The 24,746-nt window shown below is 46.5% G+C and overlaps 1 protein-coding gene across 1 annotated transcript; it reads right to left on the bottom strand.

Annotated features, from left to right (window-relative positions):
* Positions 1–3,048: 3,048 nt before the first annotated feature.
* Positions 3,049–21,856, bottom strand: Cmas (cytidine monophosphate N-acetylneuraminic acid synthetase). Its single transcript, XM_055605583.1, has 8 exons — positions 21,550–21,856; positions 13,290–13,432; positions 12,986–13,141; positions 9,352–9,485; positions 8,251–8,345; positions 7,750–7,921; positions 7,129–7,282; positions 3,049–3,624 (listed from the first exon to the last, which is right to left on the bottom strand). The coding sequence occupies exons 1-8, from the start codon at positions 21,801–21,803 to the stop codon at positions 3,434–3,436; spliced, it is 1,299 nt and encodes a 432-aa protein (XP_055461558.1). The 5' UTR covers positions 21,804–21,856; the 3' UTR covers positions 3,049–3,433.
* Between the last annotated feature and the right edge of the window lie 2,890 nt (positions 21,857–24,746).

The following is a 24,746-nucleotide window of genomic DNA, read 5'->3' on the forward strand; positions in this document are numbered from 1 at the left end:
TGATCATCTATACATTGTACAGGCTACTTCAGAACTATCATTTTAAGAATAAATAATTCTACTTTGACTGATTTTTTCCACTGTATTTTGCATAGCTCTGAGTTTCTACCTCTTGCATTTTCTTCTCTCTAAATGACTTCTTCCTCTTCTGGGCAACGAAGTCCTTTTTTGTGTGAGCTCATTTTATCGTCTTTTCTCTTGAATGAAAGTTCCACTAAATGTCGAGATTGAGGTTGGCATCCATTTTCTTCTAGTAATTGAAGCACTTTATCCCATTGCCCTTGCTTCCATGGGGCACACCTGAAATAATCTCCATGCTGCATTGTTCTTCCCGAAGCCTGTGGATTCCTGCAAGGTTTTCTGTTAATCCGGGGAGGCTCTTTGACCATTGTTGCTTCCTGAATTTCTTCTGTCCTATTTGTTCTACTTAGATTCCCATCTAGGTTTTTTTTTTTTTTTTTGGCATGGTCTCATAGACCTTTTTGCCCCCACGTCTTGGAATTCTAGTGTTTCATTTTAATTCATGGGTGGTGGCAGGGGTTAAGACAGTCACACCAATGCAGCCCCAGTTGGCCTTGAGTTCGGATGACAGGCATTGGCCACCAAGGCCAGCCTAAGCCATCCTTAGAATTACCGTATCTCTACTGACATTACTCATCTGGTCTTGCACATTGTAGAACTTCCTGTCACCTGTTTGCATCCAGTCACAGCTGTTATAAACTGCCTGTCTGGCAATATAAACACCTGTGTCACACCTAGGCACTCATACTATCGCCATTGCTTTGTCTCTTTAGATTTAGCCATTTCTTGCTTTTTGCTAAGACTTGTTATTTTGTTGTAGAAAACCGGGCTTTTAGGGACTAAACTGGGACTTAGGGATTATAACTAATTTGGTTTCAGTCGAAAGGTTTTTATCAATCCTGCTTGGGGTGGGATATATCTTTACTGTAGTTGTAAATACCAGGGAAATAAAATTCAAGGGTTCTTGCCTGTGGCCTGGGCATTTCCCTTCGTTTCTCCCAAGAGAAAGCCTGTCTTGAAGGTTAGTGTGAGTGTATGTGTGTGTGTGTGTGTTGTGTGTCAACCCTCTTACTTTACTGGAGATTTGATGAATGTCCGAGGGCTGAGAATGGAAGCTGGAGGCATTCTGTGATGGCTCTATAAGCTGGCCCGGTCCTCCTCTATGACCTCTTCCCCTGGTTCTGGTGCTGTTCCAGAGGAGTTCCCAGTCTGCTTCCCCAATGCCTTCTCTGCTGTGTACTGCAGATTCTCCTGAGCTGAGGGGCAAGGCCCTTCCCATTGGAGTGCAGTCTTTGGGAGGAGAAAGGGGTTCCCAGTTGCTACCTTGCCCCTCTGCCTATGATCACGAAGATCCTCTGCTTGGATCCTCAGATCCTGTCAGAGCCCGCTAGCACCGGGCCAGCCTGCCGGCAGCTCCCAAGCATTCCTCACACTTAGCCTTATCAGATAGTACTGAAGTTCCCATTCGTGGCATCTGGCTGTGACTGCTTTGGGAAGTTTCAGTTTCTCTGCATGAATCTGGGTTGCTCTGTTCAGACAAGCTCCAACCACTGTGTGGCCCTTTTTTGTTCAGGAGGATGTGAGTGGTGACCTGTAAGCTCCTGCCTGCCACTGCTGAATACACAGCATCTTGACCAGGTTTTGTATCAGTGGAAACGTAAGTACTAGTTTCCACAGTGAAGCTGAACTCTTGCCTTGTACAGAGTTTGGATGACTGAACAAGGGCCCTAGAGTAGTTTATTTTCTCACACTGTAGCTCCTGAAGGAGAATGTTTCTGAGGAACGAATAGATCATGCTGATATGGGTGGGACTCAACAACAGGCCAAACAGGGTACTGTTGGGAAACAACACAAAACCTTGACTAAATGGGGCAACCCACAGTCATCGGAAGTGGGTCTGAAAAGATTAGGTTGTGGCCAATGTTTGAACTGAAGTGGCTTTTTTCTGTGGTCAGCACAGAGTCACTAGAAGATTTTGCAAATGATAAACATCAAATGTGAACAAAGGACCTAGAAAAAAAACATTCATGTGGGGCTGGCAGCATCAGACTCAAAACTTGCTATCTGAACAGAGGAGAAACTGAGGAAAGCTATCTTAACTTGCTTTAAATGATTGGTTTTGAGGCGTTTCACTAAAGCACTGAACTCCTGATACTCTCGTCTTGGCCTCCCAAGCGCTAGAGTGCCAAGCATGAGCCAGCACACCACCTAGGCCATGCTTTCTTGTTATAAGGGGTCAGAGACTTCACAGATGAAGACCAGGGCTTTGGCTTGTTCCATGAACAGTCTGGGATGCAACCAGGGCTCACAAACAGCCCAGGGCTTGGCAATCAGATCAACACTCCTGCGCTGAGGTAGACGTGAACCTGAGGTGAGAACCTGGGGATGCCAGAGAACACAGTGGCCCACAGAGGAAGTCAAGAGCAAAGCCAGAACAAGGGGAAGGAAATGAAGATGAAGCTACCTGTCTCTTCCTCTAACTAGCACCTGCCTTCTAGGGACGACTCAGAACTGAAGTTCCATGGTGACAGAAATGCTGCCTACACACAGTGGGCATGAAGGACCTACTTCTAGGTAGCACTAACATGACTTTCTTTTTCAATGGTGGGAAGAGTTGTAAATGCTATCAGCAACACTGCCTGTTTGTTAAGGGTCTACATTTGTGAGCAGACACCTCACTCTTGGAATCCAGTGGCGATATCTGCAAAGGCCACAGGGTCACAGTGATAGTCGAGTTTAGTATGACAGCAGCATTTCTTCAGCCATAGCTGCCAAAGTACATTCTGCCTTGCTTCAGCCACAGCTGTTCATGTTCATTCTGCCTTCTCTAAATAAGTATGTGATAGGCACAGGCATGAATGTATGTAAATCTCTCTGTGTTCTCTCTGTGTCTACATACAAAGTGCAGTAGCCATGTTTCATACTTGGTGTCAAGTTTGAACCTACAGTTTGTTTTTGAATCTACACAGCAAGAGCTTAAAGGAAATGCCTAGAAAGTGTCCTCTACAGTACAAAAACTTCATGAAGTTTGTGAACTGTAACTTTATTAAGACAGGTGTGTCTTACCAGACACACTGCCTTAAAATAAATAAAATCCCAGTATCATTAAAACCACACAAACACAGTTTGACAGGGTACAATACAAAGTTGATTGTTTAGGATGTCTGACTTGCATTCACTAGAAGTCTGAGAAAGACTAGGTCAATCCCTCAGTAATTACCTTGTACCAAGAGGAAAGCAGACATAATTATCTCGTGGGCTCTGGAACAATGATTTGAGAAAACTCAGCTTTGAAGAGTAAGGTATCACACAACTTAGATCACGTGTCTGCAGACTACACCAGGGGACTTGATCCAAAACAAAGTGAAGTGGCAGAGGCTGCTCTCCTGCCCCTCCCACGCTGCACCGGCTTCTATTTTTGGCATGAGTTATTAACCTTTTCCATCAGGAGGAAAATGTGCTCTGCAAACTCCCGGATGGCTCCCCGGCCACCGCTGCATTTGCAGATGTACCCCACAGCCTTCTGGGCCCCGGCGCAGGCGTCGGCAGGAACAGCGCTCAGGCCCACTCGCTTCAGGCATTCTTCATCAGACACTTCATTGCCTGTGAGCAAGACAGACACCGTTCAATATGAAAGACAGAATGTTCCAGCTAACCGAGGCAAACCACAACCGGTAAGTAACGGTAACGTCAGTAGGAACACTAACAATCAGAACAAAACTACAGCTTTAAGTACAACTGAGAAAGGGCTGTGGAGGGTCAATGGAGCAAACCCTTTACCTGCTGTGTACATTACAATTGTCAGAAACTCTGTACTTGAATTATAAATGAAAACCTTGTTAAGTGGAAAATAAAATACATGTAAGGATCCCAAGTATGCTTATCAGTTTTAGATTGTTTAATCACTACTTCTTTCCATGCCCTATTCCCTAGTTTTCCTAGGGGGCAGAATGTGGAAGGAATTCCCAGACAGATTTGCCTCTGCCTCCAGAGTGCTGGGATTCAAGGTGTGCACTACCACCACCCCTGGCCTTTATTCACAATCTTTCACGCATTTATATCTAATTGAAAAATAGTTATCAAACTTATATAATAACTGATTCCTTAAAACGCTTTAATAACCTATTATGGTCAAATATCACCAACCGTCTCAAACTTATCATTTTGTGTATGTAGGTATACATGTGTACGGAGGCCAGGTGTCATTATCAGTCACTAGCTTATTTACTGTGTACATGGAAGGCAGAGGACAGCTTGTGGGAGTCGGTTCTTTTCTTCTAGCATATGGGTCCAGGGCTGAGCTCAAGTTATCAGGCTTGGTAGCAAGTGTCTTTATCTACTGGGCCATCTTGCTGGCTCTCCATCGACTTTTTTTATTGTAGGGCCATTTGCTGGACTTGGTGTTCATCAGACGCCTTAGACTAGTTAGGCAATCAGGTCCAAGACCTTGCCCATTTCCTCTTCCTTACTGCTAGCACAAGACTGGCTGCCATGCCCGGCTTTTTCCATGGATGCTAGGCACCTGAACTCAGGTCTGAAGCTACTTCTCCAAGCCCTTCTAAGTTCTTTTTCATTTAGGAAATTTAAAAACCAGGAGCCAAACTAAGTCCACATGGTGCATTTTGCTTATACAAGTCCTTTCCTTTTACATCTGGCCTTTATCTCATACTATTTGTAGGAAAACTGCCATATTGAAAGCACCAAAATAAATACTAAATTACATTAACAAAACTCTACCCTCCCTTTGCCTGCCTTGTCCAACCCTCTTTTAGAAGACATACCAGAAGCCACCAGTAGGACAGTCATCATTCTGGGCATAACTAGGAGCTGGACTCAGACCAAACACCAACAAGAAAATACTTCTACTCTTTTCTTTCTGCCGACACCATGCCATCCAGACTGAAAAGACCTGGAAGCTCCAGGGCCTTGTAAGCCATGGTCATGGGCACATCAGTAAGCACCACAAACACCCAGGAGGCCGTGGGAATGCTGGAGGCGTGCATCACCACAGGACAACTTCGACAAATATCACCCAGGTAACTTTGGGGAAGTTGCTATGAGGCATCACCACTTAAACAGGAACCAGAGCTTCTGCCCAACTGTCAAGCTGGATTAACTGTGGACACTGGTCAGTGAGCAGACACAGGTCAATTCTGCAAAAAACAAGACTGGAGCTGCTCCCATCACTGATGTTGTGCGACTGGGCCACTACAAGTTCTGGGGAAGGGCAAGCTCCCTAAACAGCCTGCCATCCTGAGGGCCAAATTCTTCAGCAGAAGAGCTGAAGAGGAGATTAAGGGTGTTTCAATGTTAACACTGAAAAGAAAAGCTAATGCTGCTACCCATGTGCTCACTGTCTGCCTTGTAACTCAGTATGCTAAAGTGAATGGTTTCCACCGAAGAGAAAACGAAAAATCAGCATTACCCTATATAATTCTTCTTTAAATTCTTTTCATGAGAGCTGTTGAGATGCAAGCTTTCCCATGCTGGGGCTACAGGTATATACCACCACGCCTGGCACACTAATACTGTTAAGGATTCTTAAAAGATTTACTTTGAGTGCTTTGCCTGCACGTATGTCTACACACAATGCAGTGCCTCTGGAGGCTTGAACAGGGCACTGGATCCCCTGGAACTGGAGCTACAGATGGTTGTGAGCTGCCATGTATGTGCTGGGAATCAAACCTGGGTTCTCTGAGAGAACAGCCAGGGCTCTTAACCAGTGAACCATTTCTCCAGTCCTGGAATGTGTTTTTATACATTTATGTGCCTTTTAGAAACACTGCCTGCATTTTGAAGTAAACATTTAGGAAAGATTTTATACTTCCTAACCGTGTGTGTGTGTGTGTGTGTGTGTGTGTTTGGGAGGGGGAGTGAAAGGAGATGGTTCAAGCCACACATATTCACCACAGGAACATTTTCTTAAATGCAAATGGAGGGCACCACCCAGCATGATTACCCCTCCTCCTTTGTCAATGCCTTCTGAAGTCTGACTCTAGGCCTCTGCCTACATAAGTGACGTATTTCCTACATGATGTGAAGCCTTCTGTTTTTTTGTTTCTCTTTCTGATGTTTGTTTAGTTTGCTCCTTATGAATTTGCAAAGTCAGTCAAGAAAGCTTCCTGGAGCCTCACAGATAATCCGGATCCTCTGTATCACATGTGTGCTGTTTTCTGTAACAAATGTTCTATTGCACTTTCCCTGCTTTTGGCTTCAACAGGATCGTGTGACCTTCTTGAGGATAGTATGGTCTATGGCGTGTACTTCATGCACCATCTGAAGTCACTGTGCCATGTAGCAGCTTACCCTTCTTAAATACTGACAATGCTGATGTCATGATGCTGGCAACATGTTTATGGTTCTAGCAACTAGTTCCATACATGCACACTGTAGGCATCTGCTAAGTGTATCTGCTTACACTAAGAAGAAAATCTCACACTCCTCTGAACATGTCAATCAACACAGACGCCATCACAGTCCTCAATGGCTACCCAGCATCCACTGTGTGCCTGTGCTGCTTATGGGGGTGTTGGGTGGGCTCATTTTCTCTCCATTATTGGCACATTTCCCCAGTTTCTTCCTAAAACTGGAATTTGCAGGTAAAAAGCAAACAGTAAAAACTGTTCTCATGTCTAAGCAACTCCAGGCGCTTTGCCGAGATGGCATGCCGTCTGCAGCAGCTCTAAGGCGCCTGGCGCTCCTGACACCTCCAGCTTACTGCCAACTGCCTCACTCCACAGCATGTGCTGCACTATCCCACCAGGCCACTCTGACACAAACTGTCAAGGCCGCCTTCAGAACAGCTGTTCTGATGGGTATTTACTTGTGTGTGTGTGTGTGTGTGTGTGTGTGTGTGTGTGTGTGTGTGTTGGGGGGCATGGGTCAGGGCTCTTGTGTGGAGGTTAAAGGGCTAAAGGTTCAATGACTTTCAAAGTTCATTTCTCTCTTTCTACTGTGCATATCCCAGGGAGTGAACTCTGTTCACTGCCCAGACTGTTCTGATGTAATGCTCTGCTCTGCAGTTGAAGAGGTATCTGCTGCCCCACAGTTGTTTGGGGACCTTCCCTCTAGTTAGAGCTGACAGTAAGCAGATCCTGAATGACCCACCGAGGTAGGCCACTTCTTTCCAGCACAGGCCCATCTCCTTCCTCCATTCGTCCACAACGGCCAGCTTGTCGGACACACTGACTTCCGTTTTACAGTCCAGCTTTAAGGCAGAGAGTGTCTGCTTGGAGCAGGCCCTTTCTGAGATAAGCCTCACCTGGAAAAGAAGTGGGGCTGTTAGAAGCAGAGGGAAACACATGGGTTCCATGATAATCAAGCTGTGAAGACTAAAATCTCGAGCGGGTGGTGCCTATGGAGATGACCCACCTCAGCTCCCTGCAGCTCGGCTGCTCAGGAGAAAGTACACCTCGTGCTGCAGAGCGCCACACCTAAACATTTCCAGGGAACTGTAGTTATTCAACTTTGCTCCTTCATGCACTGTGGACTGGACCCAAGGTATCCTGCCGGTATGCTAAGTATTTTACCATGAGTCACAGCCAGCCCCCTTTTCATCTAGAGAATAGGTACTGTTGAGTTACACGGTCAGTCCGTGAACTCATGATCCCTAGTAGCTGGGGTTTTAGGTCTGTGGCACCAGGCCTGGCTTAATCTTCCAATTACTGAAATGTTCTTTGACCCTGAGTCAGAATCTGGCACACACTATTACACTAAGGAAGCACATACCTCAATACCACTTTTCTTTAATAAACTTATGCCAATAGCATCTTTTACATCATAAGATATTATTTCTTTCTGGTCTCCTGATACATAAATGTGGCCATTGGTGAGACATCCATCAATATTGCAAACCAAAAGTTTTATCTCCTTCAGCTTCTCTTTTCCAAAATAGCCAAATCTGAAAGAAACCAAGACAGAGCTGTGAGTGCAAATCAACACTCCTCACGCACACACCTGCTCCAGGACAGCAACAGAGCAGGGCCCCGGGTCACTCAGACCTTGAAGCTCACTTCCCTGTGCACGCTGCAGACAGTGCAAGAGCTCCCCACAAGCAGCACTGCCCAGCCAGGCCATGCACCGCCCAGCTGGAGAGGAGGCACTGCAGGCGTGTCTGACATGCACACCATTCCAGGGACCTAGGTACAGAGACTATCTCAAAACAAGGTCTAGAAGGCTAGGTACACATATGAGGCTCTGCTCCACGGCCATCCTTTTTCCTTCGTTTACCTCAAAACTCTCTGCTCTGCAATGGGCCAGTCGATGTCCACATCTATGTCCACACTGTGCTCAGCCCGCATTTCATAATATGCCATTTTTCCACCCTAAAGACAGGAGAGATGCTGTAAGTGCTAGCCTGGTATTCACTGTTTATATGCAGCTAGAATTTGGGTGCACATTGAAAGAACAAATAATCCAGCAAACGAGCAACACAACCATGATGATTATTTTGAAAAGTTCAAACCAAACAAAAGGGTTTTTGAAGTCTGTGTACAGTGCACGTTCCCTGTACATCGAATGTGTTTTGTTTGCACTTATGTCTGTGATCCAGAAGGCCAGAAGAGGGTGCCGAATCTGTTGGTACTGGACTTACAGATGGTTATAAGCTGCCATGTGGGTGCTGGGACTTGAACCGGGTCCTCTGGAAGAGCAGTCAGTGCTCCTAACACGCAAGCCAGCTCCTTCTTTTATTTTCAGAGCTGCAGCTGTCACCTCTGTAAAGCGGGGTAGGAATGCTAGGTTCCTCAGCATCTGTACAGTGCCACAGGTAACCCACACAGGGTTCCCACTGGAACAGTGCCCGCCATCCATAATGAAAATACGCCAAATTTCAAGTATGCAACATAGCCATGTAGGCTCTAAGGAGAGACAGCCAGTCCTCTCAAAATGAGAGCAGTGAGCGAGCGAATGGGCACACAGCACAGTGTCATCAAGGTGACACTGAGACACAGAGCTGGCCTTCCACAAAACCAGGTCAGTGCTGTCAGATCTACTGAGCTGGCTGTTTCCTGTTTTAAAGTAGTAGAAACTATTTAACCGCACAGCTACAGTCTAATTGTGACCTACTATGGATCACACACAACTGAATGGGCTAATGTGAACACCATAGGTTCTCAGCCCTTATTCCACTTTTTATCTCCACGTTCAGCTGAGTGGATTCCCCAGGTATTTACTGGGGACCACAGAAATCACCTTGGGGTGATGCTGAAGGACAACAGCCCGATGATAACCCTGCCTTTCCTCAGGAAACGGTACACCAAGCTTCTCCCCCATAACTCCAAAGCACAACCCAGAATGGTTTTCAGAGCTGTATAAAGTGAACACACAGACCTGTAAGTAGCCCATCTCTATCAAGTGTCTTTTAGCAAAGTAAAACGAGCCGTTTTCATACAGTTCTCCGTCCCAGTCCTGCCGGCGAGGCCGCTTAGCTGGGTTCAGGTTCAGAGGCTCTGTCACTTCACGAACTAAAAGCAAGGCAGTCACATTACTTTGGACAGACACTGTTCCCTTAGTAACTGTAAGCACACACGTAACAATCCCCTCAAAATGCAGACATCTGTGTCTTCATATACAAATGGGACGAACACTTCTCGAGGGACAACTGCTAACATTCCTAATGATCTGTCTCTGCTTTTAAATGGTTAACATCAGAAAAAATATTTCAGAAGGAATTTAGAGAAACTCAGTTTTAAGGAATTTACACAAGTACTGTTGTGCAGGGCATGCAGGCAACCGCTGACTAGCTCTCAAGGACAAGACTTGTCATAAAGTGTCATTCTGTAGTTAACTCTTCAGTGCATTCCTCATTATTTCCAGCTTCGGAAATACCGGGAGTGCGCATTTATCTAACACGGTTACAAGCTGTTTTCACAGAATTATCATAGAGAACTAGGGACGTTCCAACTAAGTCACTGAAGTGTGCGCATGTGCATGTGTGTTGAGGCCAAGCTGGCCTCAAATTCCCTACTTAGCTGAATATGACCTTAAGCTTCCCTTGTTCTGGTTCCACTTCCTGAGCGATGGATGGCATGACAGTCATGTGCCACTATGCCAGGGTGAGGGGTTGCTGAGATCTGAACTCAGGGCCTTTTGTACACTAGGCAAGTACTTTGCCAACCAAGCTACACTCTCAGCCCTTATCAAAGCCTTATACCAGTGGAAATATTTACATGTTTTTACTTGAGGTTTAAAATATATGAAAGACGAAAGTGAACATTTACTATGTTAATAATGGAAGCCCAGCAATGTCAACATTAGTAAACAGGACAGACGAAAAAGTGAGGCTGCCGTTGGCAACAGAGAGAGTCCCTTCTCCTTTCACTGGATTTCACCCAATTCTGCGTGCATGTGTGTGTATATTTTTGGGCGCACACACACACACACACACGCATCTGCATGTGTATCTATGTGTGCATATGTTCAGGTCTGCATACATGTGCATGCTGTTGTTGTTTCAGAGCCCTTTTTTTACTTTGGACTATCACTTCTGTACGTGAAGGCTCCCGTGACTAACTTCTATCCATTACTAACCATTTTCTGTTCCATTTGATTCATGTCTGACATAATTTAGGCAAATTCAGCAAATATGTTTGACTGGCTACTGGCAGCACAGTTTAAAATTTCTGGAGACTGCAATGGAGGAGGCTCTCTACCCTCAGACAACCTGCAATAGAGGTATGGACAGGTAGCTAAAAAGCAGGCACCTCAGTAAGACAGGCCCAGGTAAGCCCTTCCCCTGGAAGACACTTTACGGAACACGAGGCCAGGTGAGCCACAGGCAGACGGAACACGAGGCCAGGTGAGCCACAAGCAGAGGGTTTGTGCTGCATGCAGATGAGGACAGATTCCAACTTACAGATGTGGTTACACACTGTCAGGCACAGGAAACACAACTCTTCTTCCCGCCACCAAGTCCCTGTACAGGGGACAGCCTGGAAGACTAGGCAAGAGCCTGAGCTGGTGTCTCCTGTCCTGCTGCCTCCTGTCCTGTCTGTCCAGCACTGTGTGCTGGTCGTCTTTAGTGGTTGAGTAGGGGCAGACTGGGCCAACACGACTTTCCAGTAATCTGCTCTGCACTGAGGGGCAGACTGGAATTACAGAGTCTAATAACTCTTCTCCCTGTATCACCGTCATCAGCCCCTTATCCCTGTGTCTCACGGAGAAGAGGCTAAGTCTCTGTGAAGGAAATGTGGACTCCAACATCTATGGCAGGTGCATGGCACACCATGAGACACACAGAGAAGCAGAGATATGAGGGTCACATTCAGGAGGACAAACAGTAGGAGAAATGACTCAGAGAAAAGAACAAACATGCTGGAATTGGTACTAAGAATTTCCCAATACCTGCCATGAATATGCTAAAGACCTCAAAGATGTCTTTAAAAATCTTAAAAATGGAAGTTTTAAAGGAAATGGAATTCCTAAAAATGAACTAAAACAAAACAAACAAACAAACAAACAAACCCAAATCCTGAGGTAATTCAATGGCAGCAACAAGATGAAGAGACAGCGCACCCTAGCACACACCAGGCTGGGACTGCTCACAACTGACAGACCCAAGCAGAAAATACTCAGAACTAACTTGGAATTGGTCCCAGGAAGGACAAAGGAAACATGCGGAAACATCTCAAGACTGGCACCTGAGGAGGTCTCACACAGGCACCAGCCTGCTGCAGGGTGTGCTCAGAAGAGCAGAGCCTCTCCTCGCTGTGGAGAGGGCTGCCAGAGCCAGAAGAAAATAATTACCGTGCAGTAAGTGTAAGATTATCAACAAGATGCCATGACCCTTAATTCACACTAAATCACAGAAATTTGTGCACTCTTTCCTTCTTTTGGTGTGTGCACAGGTCTATGATGGTCAGAAATGTATGAGCTATGTGTGTGGGAGGGATGGGGGTGGCCAGGATCGCAGGCCTAACATTTGCCTCATCCTCCTTATATTCCTTCATCTCTCTGCACTTTATTTTATGCAACTGTCTCTCTCATTCAAATCCAGAGCTTACAGGCTGGTGACACTCGCCAGCCAACTTTCCCCAGGAACCCCGGCTGTCTACCAGGTACTGGGGTAACAGGAGACTGCCACGTACACTCATCCTTTACATAGGTTTTTGGGGATTAGAATGCTGGGTCTTACAGGCTATGGCAAATGCTTTATTTGCCAAGCCATCTCTCCATTCCCCTGTGGTATGTATTTGTACTTTTAAGGGACATGTTAGCATGGCTAGTACTTCCAGCATGAGCGGTGCTAGGACCGCCATGCTGGATATGTATACCTACTGTAAGTCACCGGGAACATGTGACCTGTGACACGCTTATTACACAACTGATGAAGGTTAGCAGCTATGATAAACAGGGAATGCAGCAGAGTCTAAGACGTGCCAGCCTGGCTTAGATGCCATCCACTAGCAGTGTTCTGCTTCCCAGAGGCTCCAAAGGGTCACAGCACAGGGAAAGGTAAATCAGCAGTCCCCAGCACTCGCTTGGGGTGAGTGAGGTGTTTATTTAAGCACTCCCAACTTCTTTAAGATGTGTGGCATTTACTTATGGATCTGCCATCTCTTTAACCTAAATACGTGCTGAGTTTATTTAACTGACTCTACCAGCACTCACTTTAACTTCAGCGTCTCCTGCGGAGGCACTGCACTAATTCAGTCTGGAGGGTCTGGGGTGAGCTGTTTCGAGCTCGGCTGACAGGCCAGGAACAAACACTAAAGTATCTGCTCTGAAAACTCACACGTCTGCTTTACAAGCTAACAGACGCACAGGCTGGAATGTCTGAAGAGTGGGAAACAGAACTGCGTTGGTTTTTGCCACTTTGCTTTATAACAAGATTTAGGCTGGAGTCTCCTGTCATTGCCTCCTGCAGCTGAACACCAAGCCCTCTTCCTGATCCCTCCCTTCCACTAACAGAATTTACATTAACAAAACAAAACAGAGCCTGGATTCAGTGCAAGGAGCTGGTTACCTCCTTTCTGAATTTCACTCCATCGAAACTGATGGCGCCTCACAACGGAGAAGACAGAGTCGTATCCTTCTTCTCGAATCATTTCTGCAACTTTCTGGAGGTCAGTAGGATGTAAACATGGAGATGTAGCTTGGATATTCCCCACAATGTCAACCTCTGCAGACAACAGAAAGGAAAGGCTCAGGCACAGTGCTGGTGATCACGCGATACTAAGATCTTAAATGAAATGTTAACACAAGTCTTGTGTGACAGTAAACACAGCTACAGATCACATACAACCTGAATTGAGTAGTCAAGCTCATACCATTGTGATAATTAAGGAATTCGATGATGGCGTCTAGTGAGGTAGAGCTGTCTTTGGACGTTTCAGAACTTCTTCGATGAACCTGTGCACCGAACTGTTTGGCCACATTTTCAATTTCATCATGGTCTGTTGAAACCCACACACTGTTTGAACAGTAAAAAGAAAGTTAAATAGCCACGTCACCAGAAGACACTGCCAGGGGTAAGACAGAATTCTGCACCAATGCGCACAGCTTGGCTCTGGAGAAGCTCTGTACAACTAGAGCAATATTACTGTAGGCGTCATGGTGCATGCCTGGACCCTCCAGGCTCAGGAAGCAGACCAGGGGTGATGCCCCTGAGTTCCAGGCCAGCCAATGCCACATAGGCTGTTTCAAAAGTCCCCAAAATACCAAAGTAAACAAAAACAGAAAGATCTAAAGCAATGTAAAAATAAAAGCAACACAATAAACTATTATTTAGGTAGCTCAAGATTCTATGGTTTTCCTAATTCTATGAACTAGGAAAAATGAACTCAGTATTTTTAAGATGGTCACAGACTAAATAAGATATCACTAGAAGTCAAATCTAAAGTGAGTTGAAGGTGATTCTGCTTCATTTTGCCAATTTAAACCCCAAATATAACAAACAGGAGACTAAAATGTGTGTAGAAATGCGCTGGACTTGGCTTAACTGAAATAGTTTCAAGCTCAGAAGAGAGTAATTATCCAGACCTGTGTTCACAATGATCAGGAAATTCAATTTTATTTTTCCAACAGTGAGTGTGTGAATACCTGAGCAACCGCTACTGACGATGAGGAGCCATGGCTGTATTGGCTGGGGAGTGCCTACCTCTAGTCACCACAGCACAGCTGCCTATTGGGTTCTGTAAGAGCAAGACCGAGAGCACAAGGCCTCTCTGCAGGGACAAGCTAGTCTCCACTGAAGCCCCGCTTTCTGGGCCTTCACAGACTCCTATGTCTAGAAATAAAAGGCATAAATGTTACTTGAGCCACAATGCTTTAGTCATGTTAGAATACAGATGTTTTCAAGATTTGGAGTCTGTCACATATATGTGCTTTTTCTTTCTGTCCCATTCATTCAGCATTTACTGAGAGAAAAAGACTATATATGCCATTATGTCCAAGATCACATAAGAAAGAAGAGAAAACTTTCAACCTCTAGATTTCATTTATTAATTTCACATATTCTGGTCAGAATTTGTAGAAAGAGGATTTGAGGGCTGGGAAGATGATTCTTCTGTAGGAAGATGATGCTAGGCAAACATTGGGACCCGAGTTCAAATCCATAGCCCTCCTGGAAAAAAAGCCAGGCATGGCTGCAAGGTAAGCCTGTAACCCAGAACTGTGAAGGACAATTGGTGGCTGCCAGCCTAACTCTAACCTCAGTGATAGACCCTGTCTCAGGGAATAAGGTGGTGAGCGGCACAGCAGGATACTTTATACCCTCATCTGGCCTGTGTACCCAGCTCACCCACATCTCTCTCTCTCTTTCTCTCTCTTTCTCTCTCTTTCACACACACACACACACACACACACACACACACACACACACACACACCACTACCATAACCCACAATTGATTTAAATCAAAGGATCAAGCCAGTAAGCCCCAATGTGCTTTGTTTTATCTCAAAGAAAGCTTGGTAAACAAGAGGGTTACAGGTGAATGGTCAAGTCTCCCAGCACCCACTGAGCAATGAAACACTAATGCTAACGAAGCAACTAAGCTGGATCTTACAAATGCAGGCAAAGGGGGAGGATAAGCAGAATATAGTAAAGATGAAGGTAAAGGCACACATCTAGTTTACAGCTGAAGGAAAATTGAGTGATGATTCACCAGGGAAGGTTTCAATGATCTTTTAAAAATGTTTAGAAGATAAAATTAAAAAAAAAAAAAAGTTTTTCAGCTTGTCTCCTTTCCTTCTTTCATTCATTCCTTCATTCCTGAAATGTTTGCTGGATCTGTTCTATCCTGGGCACCAGTCTGGACCTTGGGGTATGACAGCTGATACAGTACAGTCTGTTTCCTCACACTCTTGGCCTTGGCCCTTTCAGTAGACAGGCTCATGTAACACTGTAATTCCCACTTAACCATCTGGGAGAGAGAACCAGTTAAGTGTCCATGCTCCTTCTAATGTCTTACCTTCCCCCGCACCCTTTAACGTTTCTTGCTGTCTAATAGATACTTGGTTTGTGTTTGATGAATGAATGAAATGTTGAGTGAAGTATGGGGCTCGTGGACCATGCCACCAGGGAATCTGGCATGGAACCAGAGCGAGGTGGAAATCTTAGTCTTGAGATTGGTAGAAGTAAGGACCAATCCTTCCCTGTTCTGAGCCTGTTGCTCTGGTGCACATGACCCCGAGCCCCTACCTCTGCACTTCTCAAGGTGATCACGTAGCCTGGCACCAGGAATTCCTCGCCATGCAAACTGAGCATCACCAGCATCCCAGCCCCAACTAATGATACGTGCCCACCCTGGAATCCTTTCCCACTCCCCCAAGGTTCATCTATATCCTTATCCCCTCCAAATAAACATGCATAAGCTGTTTCAATAAATACTGTCTTAGAGAGCTGTTTCAATGAATGTAGTCTAAAAGAGGTGTGACACTAATATCTTCAGGGAAGGTTTTCTCCCCACCGGCACTCCCATCCAGACCAGGATCCCTCGGACTCTGTCATCCGACTGTGCCTTATCTCTCCCAGCCTGCTGTACACTGGTGCCCGGATGCCCTGTGAGAGGAAGTGGATCACTGACGGGCCCAGCACAGCAAAGGTGGTGATAACTGTAGGTACAGCTATGGCTATGGGAATGCGCTCAGTACTGGTTCAACTTAATATGCTGGGATGGGGGCGGGGCTCCCCTTCTCTAAGGAGTAGGGAAAGGGGAATAGGGAAACAGGGATGGAGGGTGGGACCAGAGGAGAGGAGGAAGGGGGCTATGACCAGGATGTAAAATGAATAAATAAAAATTAAAATAAAAAACAATAAACCACCTGCCACAGAAGAGGTAGCTTTTCAAAATGTTAGCTTTTCAAAGCACTGGAACAGGATAGGAATTAACCGCGCTGTCCACTGGCTCCTTTCATTGGGAAGAGAACTGGAAAGCTTTGTGTATGTGACTCGTGGCAGGAGCACTGGGGACAGGAGCACAGTGCACAGCACACTTAACACAATGGGCCTCTCCCAAAGGGATCAGGGGACAGATCTTTCTTTGGTAGGGGTTGTCATTAATGGGCAGGAAAGAATGAACAGGCAGGCCTAAAAACAACTTGAGGACAGTAAATGTCAAGGTCAAAGTCAATGCTTTAATCTGGAATGAAGTCACATTCCACCCAACTCAACACACAGAGTATCAGCCACGGTGCGGTGCCTGTGACAGTTCTTTTGAACCATAAAATGTCTTTTCAAGGATGGTAAGAGAGAACAGCCCCCTCAAAAATCATAAACCCACAGGCTTCGAAATGAAACTAAAGCGTATGTTGATTTTCACCACAATGTTATACAAGATTCAAAAGATCAACTTGTTCTCAGATTCGCTCACATGACACTGATACACGGTTGAAGATCCAGGGTCTTCCAAGCATGAGGAACAGTTCTCTACAGAACATGTTCTTCAGTTGGGTTTGGACTGCTGACTGACCTAGCAGAGAGCTTAGCAATCTGGAAAAGATCTGTTAACTTCTATCATGTGGAGCCTGAGAAATCTGCCGCCACTGAGCCAAAGCGTGGTTTTGAACATGATAATCTCAACCTCCAGTCTCCTCTGGTCCTGAAAAGCAGGCATCAGGCTGCCATGTTTCTACCTCATGCTCCTAATCTAAGCATTTGCTGAAGGAAGGAAGGCGAGAGCTGCAGACAGGGAAGATGTCCGAAAGTCCTCCAGGGGGTCTGATGAGGCCAGTTCAATCCCAACCTATACATTTAATCGAGGCTCTAAGAAATACTGCTCACCAGAATGAGTAGGTTGGCGTTTCCCCATCAGCCTGTGCTTGTAATGTTCTACTGGCGTATGGCCACGTTCCTTCATTCATGTAGTGCCATGGCCACTTTTGTAACATACAAGCTCAGAACTGTTAAGTTACAATTGAGACCATCTGGCCTGCAAAACTGGCAATACATACTGTGTGGCCCTGTCTGGAAAAAGTCTGCTCAAAGCTGAAAGACAGAAGACACATTCCCATTACCCATTCAGAGTCAAAGGGCTGTGAGGACTAAAGGCATTCTCAGGGTTACTAACTTCCTACTCACAAGCAAGGGAACCATGGCCCATGGGAAGAGACAGACTGCTCTATTAGAGCATTTACTATAAGAAGAACCTGTCAGAGTCACGTCAGGCTGAGAGTCCTCAGTCCTCAAAGAGCCTCTCCTCTCAGGTGTACACTCAGTTCTGTGGATGAAGATGTCAGGTACGGAGAGGCGACATGGTGAGGGCATGGCCGACACCCTCACAGCCTCACGCTGCTGGCTTCAGGCTGGGGCACAAGCAGCAGTACAGGACTACTTTTCAGAGCAGGTTGGCCAAGACTGGTGGGAGCAGTGTTGGCCTCTCCTATAACGAGTCAGTAGTAACAGGTCCCCACAGAGAATGCCCACAGTAGGCAACACCAGAAATAGCATGAAGTCACACAGTACAGGTTTGAGAGGACAGACGGATGCTCAAGCTGCTGGCGCAGGGAAGGGGGTTTACTCCTCTTTAGTTGCTGTTACCGCTACAGGCAGCTCAAAGAAGCACAGCGCCAGCAAGAGCTCACATCCTACACATCCTATACTGCTGCAGGGAAGCTCTTCACGGATTTTCTACAGGTGAATCTGTATTTGTTTTAGCCTTTTGTGTGTGTGTGTGTGTGTGTGTGTGTGTGTAGGATTCCATTCTCTCCTTCCACTCTGAGAATTCCAGGGATCAAATTCAGGTTCTCAGGTTTAGTGGCCAGTATATTTATCTGCTGAGCCACCTCACCAGCCCCCATACATATATTTTAATAAAAAAAAAGCAGGAATTTCCCAGCAAAATCTTCCATGTCTATTAGTCACTACTTGCTGAGTCTTGAAGTGACAATCTCCCCTCACTCGGTAATTGCTCCTCAGTCTTCCTCATGGGGCTTCAGCCATCAGTGGATTCATGAGGCGGGGCTGACTGAACCAACAGGCACTGTGTTCTCCTTAACAGAGTCAGGGATGGGGTCTGAGAAGGTGAGCAGACCTGACTATCTATGCCTGAAAAGACTTGAGTGTTGCAAATCAACAAACACAGACACCAGCACAGCTAAAAAGGGCACACTGTTTACCAAAGCCAGTGCAATAAGGAAGAAACTAGACTCCAATATCCTGAAATCAGAAACCGGAAGCATTTTTAGACTGGACAGGCAAGGGAGAGGCACCAAGAAATGTTTAGTTAGTCCATACAACGGCTGTCTGGATCTATGAGTCGCTGCTTATAGTGAGGACGAGAAACAAATGCCTGTCATCATGACTAGAGACACAAATTCAAGTTCAAGCCCAATGTGCCCAGCAAGGTCTATCTTCCCACAGGGGCTGAGGAGAGAAGTGACCACCTGAAAAGGGAAGGCACAGATCCGGTCTGTACGCTATCACAGAGGACAGAGAAGGTTTCTACAACTGAAAACTTCTTAAGTTTACTCTGTAAGAGGGTGCTTAGGGTCCATGAGCCCATCATGATTTTCCTGGACAAACAGTCCATTCTACTGGAGGGTCTGCATCTTCTCAGGCTGATATGTCAGAAGAAGGGGACCAAGATTAGGAATATGGCCTTAAGATGCCAGAGGCTATGGTCATTGTGGAGAGATGGATGGTCCTCATGACCCTGCCTAACATCAGAAAGAGCCTATCCTGAAACAAGAGATCTAAGATTATCGTGACAGAGCATCCCACCCCTGTACAAGAATGGATCTCATCTGATACCACACGCATGAATGTATTCTGCATGCCACTCGGCTGTGGTAGTTATGGTGACAGCATTTCAAACTGGAGGAAAGAGTTATTCTGGCTCAGTTTCTGAGGGCTTTCCACAGTTGCTTGACTAGAACACTGTGGCCTGCGGTGAGGCAGAGTGTCAAGATGGACAGGGCACAGTGGAGCAGCGATGCCCTCATGATAGCCAGAAAGCACAGAGACAGAGAGGGGCCTGGACAACACAGTCCCTGGCTTGGACGAGCCAGCATGTTGTTCACTGCTTGCTTTGCTGAATTTCCCCAAAGAATTAACCCATAAGGATGGCCTTGCCTGCAAAAGGTCAGGGAAACTGTCACAGACAGCTGTCAACCACATCACCTCCTATCAATCACTTTCTGCAAGTTTACCAGGATCAGGAATGCCTGCTAATACCTGGATGTCAAAACATCAAGAGAATGGTCAATCATGAAAAGAGATGGCCGACCAGCGCCCACATGACCAGAGCTAAAGCCGACTCCTCAGAAGCCCTGCATGCTTCCCAGTGTCTCCTCTGCTGAGATGGAACAGGGGTGACAGCCCATCATCTTCCACCAGCCAGCTTGGGGCCAATAAGCTTTACTCTTCCCATCACGCCTGTGGCTGGTGGCTCCAGAGGGTGGTTCCATATGGACTGGCCCCTGCCACTGCTGTAACACCAGGTCAAGACAGAACTGTGCCATCACAGGGTAGATTAACAGCATGTGATGAATAAAAGATTTACCTTTTGTTCTTAAGCCTAATTACTGTACAAATTACCCTTTGTGTTGTGTGTATGCATTTGTGTGAGTGAAGGCATGGGTGCCATGGAACGTGTGGAGGTCAGAGGGCAACCTCAGGTGTCACTCCTCACCTTCCACCTTGAGACTGGGTCTGTCTTTTGTTGTTCACTGGGTACAACAGGCTGGCCATCCCACGGGCTTCCAGATTCTCTTTTCTCCACCTCCTGTCTTGCTGTAATTACAGTTGCACTAGTTCCTCACCTGGATTTTAAGTGGGTTCAAGGAATTAGAACTCAGTACCTTAGGCTTGCATGGCAAGCACTCTATTCACTGAGCCATCTCTGCCATCAAGTTCACTCCCTCTTTGAAAGACTGAAGTGAATATGTGCATGTGAGGGCATGGGCCTGTGGAGTCCAGAAACGGTAGCCAATTTCCGGTGCTGCAGTCAACAGGCAGCTGTGGACGACCCAACAATGGTGCTGGGAACTGAACCTGGGTCCTCCAGAAGAACAGAACATGTTCTCCAGTGCTGGGCCACCATCTCCCCAGTTTTACTGTTACCCTTTCTGAATCTACGCTGAAAGTCCTTTCCTGACATGTGACCCAAAAGTCATATGATAATTTTGTTCTCAATGTATTATGTCTTTGAGCTGTCTTCCCTTTACAAATGTTGGGATTTTACTTTGTCACCGTGGCCTGCACATCTTCTCACGCCTTTGCAGTTTGTATTCTGAGAGAATGAAAAACAAAAACCGAACGGGAAAACCAAGCATGAGCTCTGTAAGAGATAGAATGGTGTATGGACGTCCTTGTAAGTGTCTGGCAAAAAGTGGGGCTCCAGACATAGTTACTGAGCTGAACCAAGTCCCCAATTCTCCCCTATCTCTCCTTACCACACTTCCGATTACGTGTTATTTTCGGAAGCCAGCTCTATTTGCTTGGCTCCACCCAGAGCTTCCTTTGGGTCAAAACACACAGAAAATACATCTGTGCCTTTTGCGATCTCATTTTCAAACAAAGTTGGCTGGATGAAAAATTTGCCCTCATAATATGGGGTATTAATAGTCTTTAAAATCAATCATCTTAAAAACCATCAAAAGATAGCAATAAATTTAAACACAATTAGGTTGCTGCTAGCATGTGCATTTAAATTCACTGTTGGCAAAGGATTTTATCTCCCTCCTTTGATGAATGGCATCAACTTGTAACTCCTGATCGACCTAGTAGAAGCCAAAATGATACGGAGATAAAACTGTCGATTTGTAAGGCTAAAGTTCAAGAGGTAGGGTAAAACCATTCACACTCATAAAACAGTCATACTTCTACACACGTAGGGAGTTTTTCCGCATTGTGCTGACTCACAGCCTCACAGCCAGAGTATTTTTTCCCCAAAGGTGAGGGAAGCCTGTAGGCTGGAGAGCCCCAATTCTGGACTCCATTCACGCACCTGCTGCCTCCCTGGCCTTGCAGCACCGGGCAGTCAGCGCAGCCCAGAGGTGACAGGTGCCCGTCAGCAGGGTCCGTCCAGGGTCAGGCCTGGGAACCCCGACCCCCGACCCCCGGGGCCCTGCTCCCGCACATGCGCACCTCTGGAAGACCCCCGCGTCCAGGGCGGCGCGCAGGACCCAGCCAATGAGCGGAACCCCCGCCAGGCGCTTGATGTTCTTCAGAGGGATGCCTTTGCTGCCGCCGCGGGCCAGCACCAGCGCCGCTAGGTGCGGCGGCTTCTCTAGACCGCGCCCCGCGCCCCGGCTGCGCTGCAGCTTCGGGGGCCGGCCCCGGGACGGCCGTCCGCGCGGGGCGGGCACCGACGTGGCGGCCCCCTTCTCCAGCGCGTCCATCTTCCTCCCACGCCGCCGCCCCAACGTCTCCACATCCGGGAGCTCGGCCCCGCCGACTCCACTCGGTACCGCCCGCTAGCTGTGGCAGCTGTAGGCCACGCCCACGGCAAGCCCGCCCCGGGGCACGCTGGGAGTTGTAGTCCGCAGAGCCCCGGTCTGGCCGGCCAGGTGGCTCAAAGAAGGAGCCGCTATCTGAGCCCAGAGGTGCGGGGAGAGGCACTTTGTGCAGTGCTCAGTAATGTCTGTAGGTATCTAAAAGTAAATGAGGATTAGTTCTCCTCCATTCATTCCCCATAAGCTTCCTCTTCGTCCTCCCACTTTCCCTCCTCCTACTCCTCCCTCCAATTCTTCCTCCTCCCCCTTCTTTCTTCTCCAACGCCTCCCTTATCCCAGAAAACTGGGTAATAGCCTCAGACCATGAGGAAATGAATCAGGCTGTACGTGGCAATAGCCGCTAGCCGTAAAGAATTACTCAGCCTCAGCTTGACTGTTCCTCTCCATCTGCACAAACAATAAGCCCCGTTATCAAAAGCAACCCACCCTGCCCCCAGGGAAGCTGCAAAAGTACCTGTGTGTGCATGTGTGTACATGAGCTCAGTCTGCATCCTGCAGAAAGTCTGGGGCCCTCACCACTCCAATAAATCAGTTTCAGCCTGTGGGGATTGAGTTTCCTTTTCTCTGCCTCATTTTTTTTTTTTTTAATTTACAATTATCATCACCCTCCGCCTCAATACAGCCTAGCTTTGAATTCACTATATGACCTTGAGCTCAATATATAGCTCAGACTAGCAAGGAACTAATGACCTAGTTCAGGGTGGCCTCACTCCCAGGGAATAAACGAATGAACTAAACACCCCCTCCCCCAACCCCGCCCGCATGCGCATTGGTAAACTGAGGCTCATACTTAGTGAATACTATGGGCTGCGTAAGCATGAATCAATTTTATGTTGTAACATGTAACTGTTAAACATTTATCTTTCTTTTATGCTCCTGATTCATGACCCCCCTCCAAAAAATACCTCATTTTTATGTCCTACCGGTGCCATAAACTCAACATTTTAAAGCCACCCCCACCTACCGTTGGCATTGGACTTGGCATTCTCTGTGTTAATTAGCCAACAGTGTTATTTATTGTGGGTGTGTCGGCGTTGCCAATCCCTTTTAGTGTAGTGCACACCTGTTCCCTTCTAAGAAAACCTCGAAAAAAATTGTCTGATAAAACATGTTCCTTTGAGAAAATGCTGCCTCTCACTGGGTGTGGTGCAAACACACTTTCTTTGCATGGTAACAGTGTGTGACCAAAACTGGCCCTTGAAACGTCCCATCTGGCTGAACATAGCTACTGTTTGGACCTCTTTCTGGACAGGAGAGAACAAAAGATCCTTTTCTTGCTGAGTTTTTGGATATTAAAAGACTGTGTGCATCTGAAGCCTATGGGTAAAGAGGTGGAGACCTTTGGTATTCTGAAAGGGCCAGGGGTCTATGCTCACGCTGAAGAAAGCCAGCCCAAAACAGAGAGGAGAGAGAAAGCCCCCGGTGGCATCATTCCAGTCAAGAAGGGAGCTAATGTTGATAGTATTGAACACTTTCCCCAAATCCTTTCTAAAATGGACCCATGCTGAACCCTACTGTTCTTTGCATATCAGCTGCAGAGACACAATGACTGGAACAGAACAGGATAGAAAGGTTGTAAGGTAAGTAGTCACATGGGAATAGTTCAAGATCAAAGCCTGAAGGGGTGGGTCTTTGTTGACATCACCTTGAGCTGAGGACACCTGCTAGTCCCATTTGCTACAGTGCCAAGTCAGCAGGAGCTGCCTTTGTTCCTCTGCCCCCACGTTGGGGAGGCTGGGAAGAGAGGAGTGCCATCTACAAAAATGCCACATATTGCTTGTGCCCACACTCACTTGCTCTGCTGCTGCTCCTGGCCACGGAGCTGGGTGCCACTGTTCTTTTTAAGTGGGAGTCTGTGACCTTGAGAGGAAGCCAGAAATAACAGAATGCCCCAGATAGCTCCATTGCTTTGACTGACACAATCTTACTGTGTGGGCAGAGCATGGAGATCATTGCACGGGACAGAAAGATCTTCTGAGGGAACATAGTGTCTTTCACTGGTCTCTGTGTTTTTCAGTGATTGACCTTGGAAAAATTACTTTTCCTCTGGGAACCTAAATGTTCTTATCCGGCTCACAGACGTTGGTAATAATCCACACATATAAGGTCATTTTGAGGACTAAGTGGTAATGCATAAAAGTACTCATTACATGGAATAGAATATAGTCATAGTTTCAAGGGAGAGCTTTAAAATAGCAGTGTATTAGCAAAAGAGGGCTAGACTATAAGCAGATAAAAAAAATAGTGTTTTACAACATGGTAATAGATCTTTTTACATAGCATATTTTTTCTTTTTTCTTTTTCCTTTTTATATTAATTACAGTTTATTCACATTGTATCCCAGCTGTATCCCCCTCCCTCATTCCCTCCCTATCCCACTCTCCCTCCCTCTTCTCCTCCCAAGCCCCTCTACAAGTCCACTGATAGGGGAGGTCCTCCTCCCCTTCCATCTGACCCTAGCTTATTAGGTCTCATCAGGACTGGCTGTATTGTCCTCCCCTGTGGCCTGGCAAGGCTGTTCCTCACTTAGGGGGAGGTGGTCAAAAAGCCGGTCACAGAGTTCATGTCAGAGACAGTCCCTGTTCCCATTACTAGGGAACTCACTTGGATACTGAGCTGCCATGTGCTACATCTGTGCAGGGGTTCTGGGTAATATCCATGAATGATCCTTGGTTGGAGTATCAGTCTCAGAAAATACCCCTGTGCCCAGATATTTTGGTTCTGTTGCTCAACTTGTGGACCTCCTGTCCTCCCCAGAGTCCTCCTTCTTGCTTGGTTTCTATAGGTGTACAGATTTGTGTAGGTTTATCCTATATTATATGTCTAGTA

This window comes from Psammomys obesus, unplaced genomic scaffold, assembly GCF_907164565.1.
Source record: "Psammomys obesus unplaced genomic scaffold, mPsaObe1.curated_primary_1811, whole genome shotgun sequence".
In the NCBI taxonomy this organism is placed as follows: Eukaryota; Metazoa; Chordata; class Mammalia; order Rodentia; family Muridae; genus Psammomys; species Psammomys obesus.

What these genes read in the sequence shown, in the direction of transcription:
- Cmas (XM_055605583.1), bottom strand. Translation starts at nt 21,803, where the DNA reads ATGGACGCGCTGGAGAAGGGGGCCGCCACGTCGGTGCCCGCCCCGCGC. An exon ending in ATTCCTTAATTATCACAATG is followed by an intron (nt 13,142 to 13,289) that starts GTATGAGCTTGA and finishes TGTTGTCTGCAG; the next exon opens with AGGTTGACATTGTGGGGAAT. An exon ending in GCAGAGCAGAGAGTTTTGAG is followed by an intron (nt 7,922 to 8,250) that starts GTAAACGAAGGA and finishes GGTTTCTTTCAG; the next exon opens with ATTTGGCTATTTTGGAAAAG.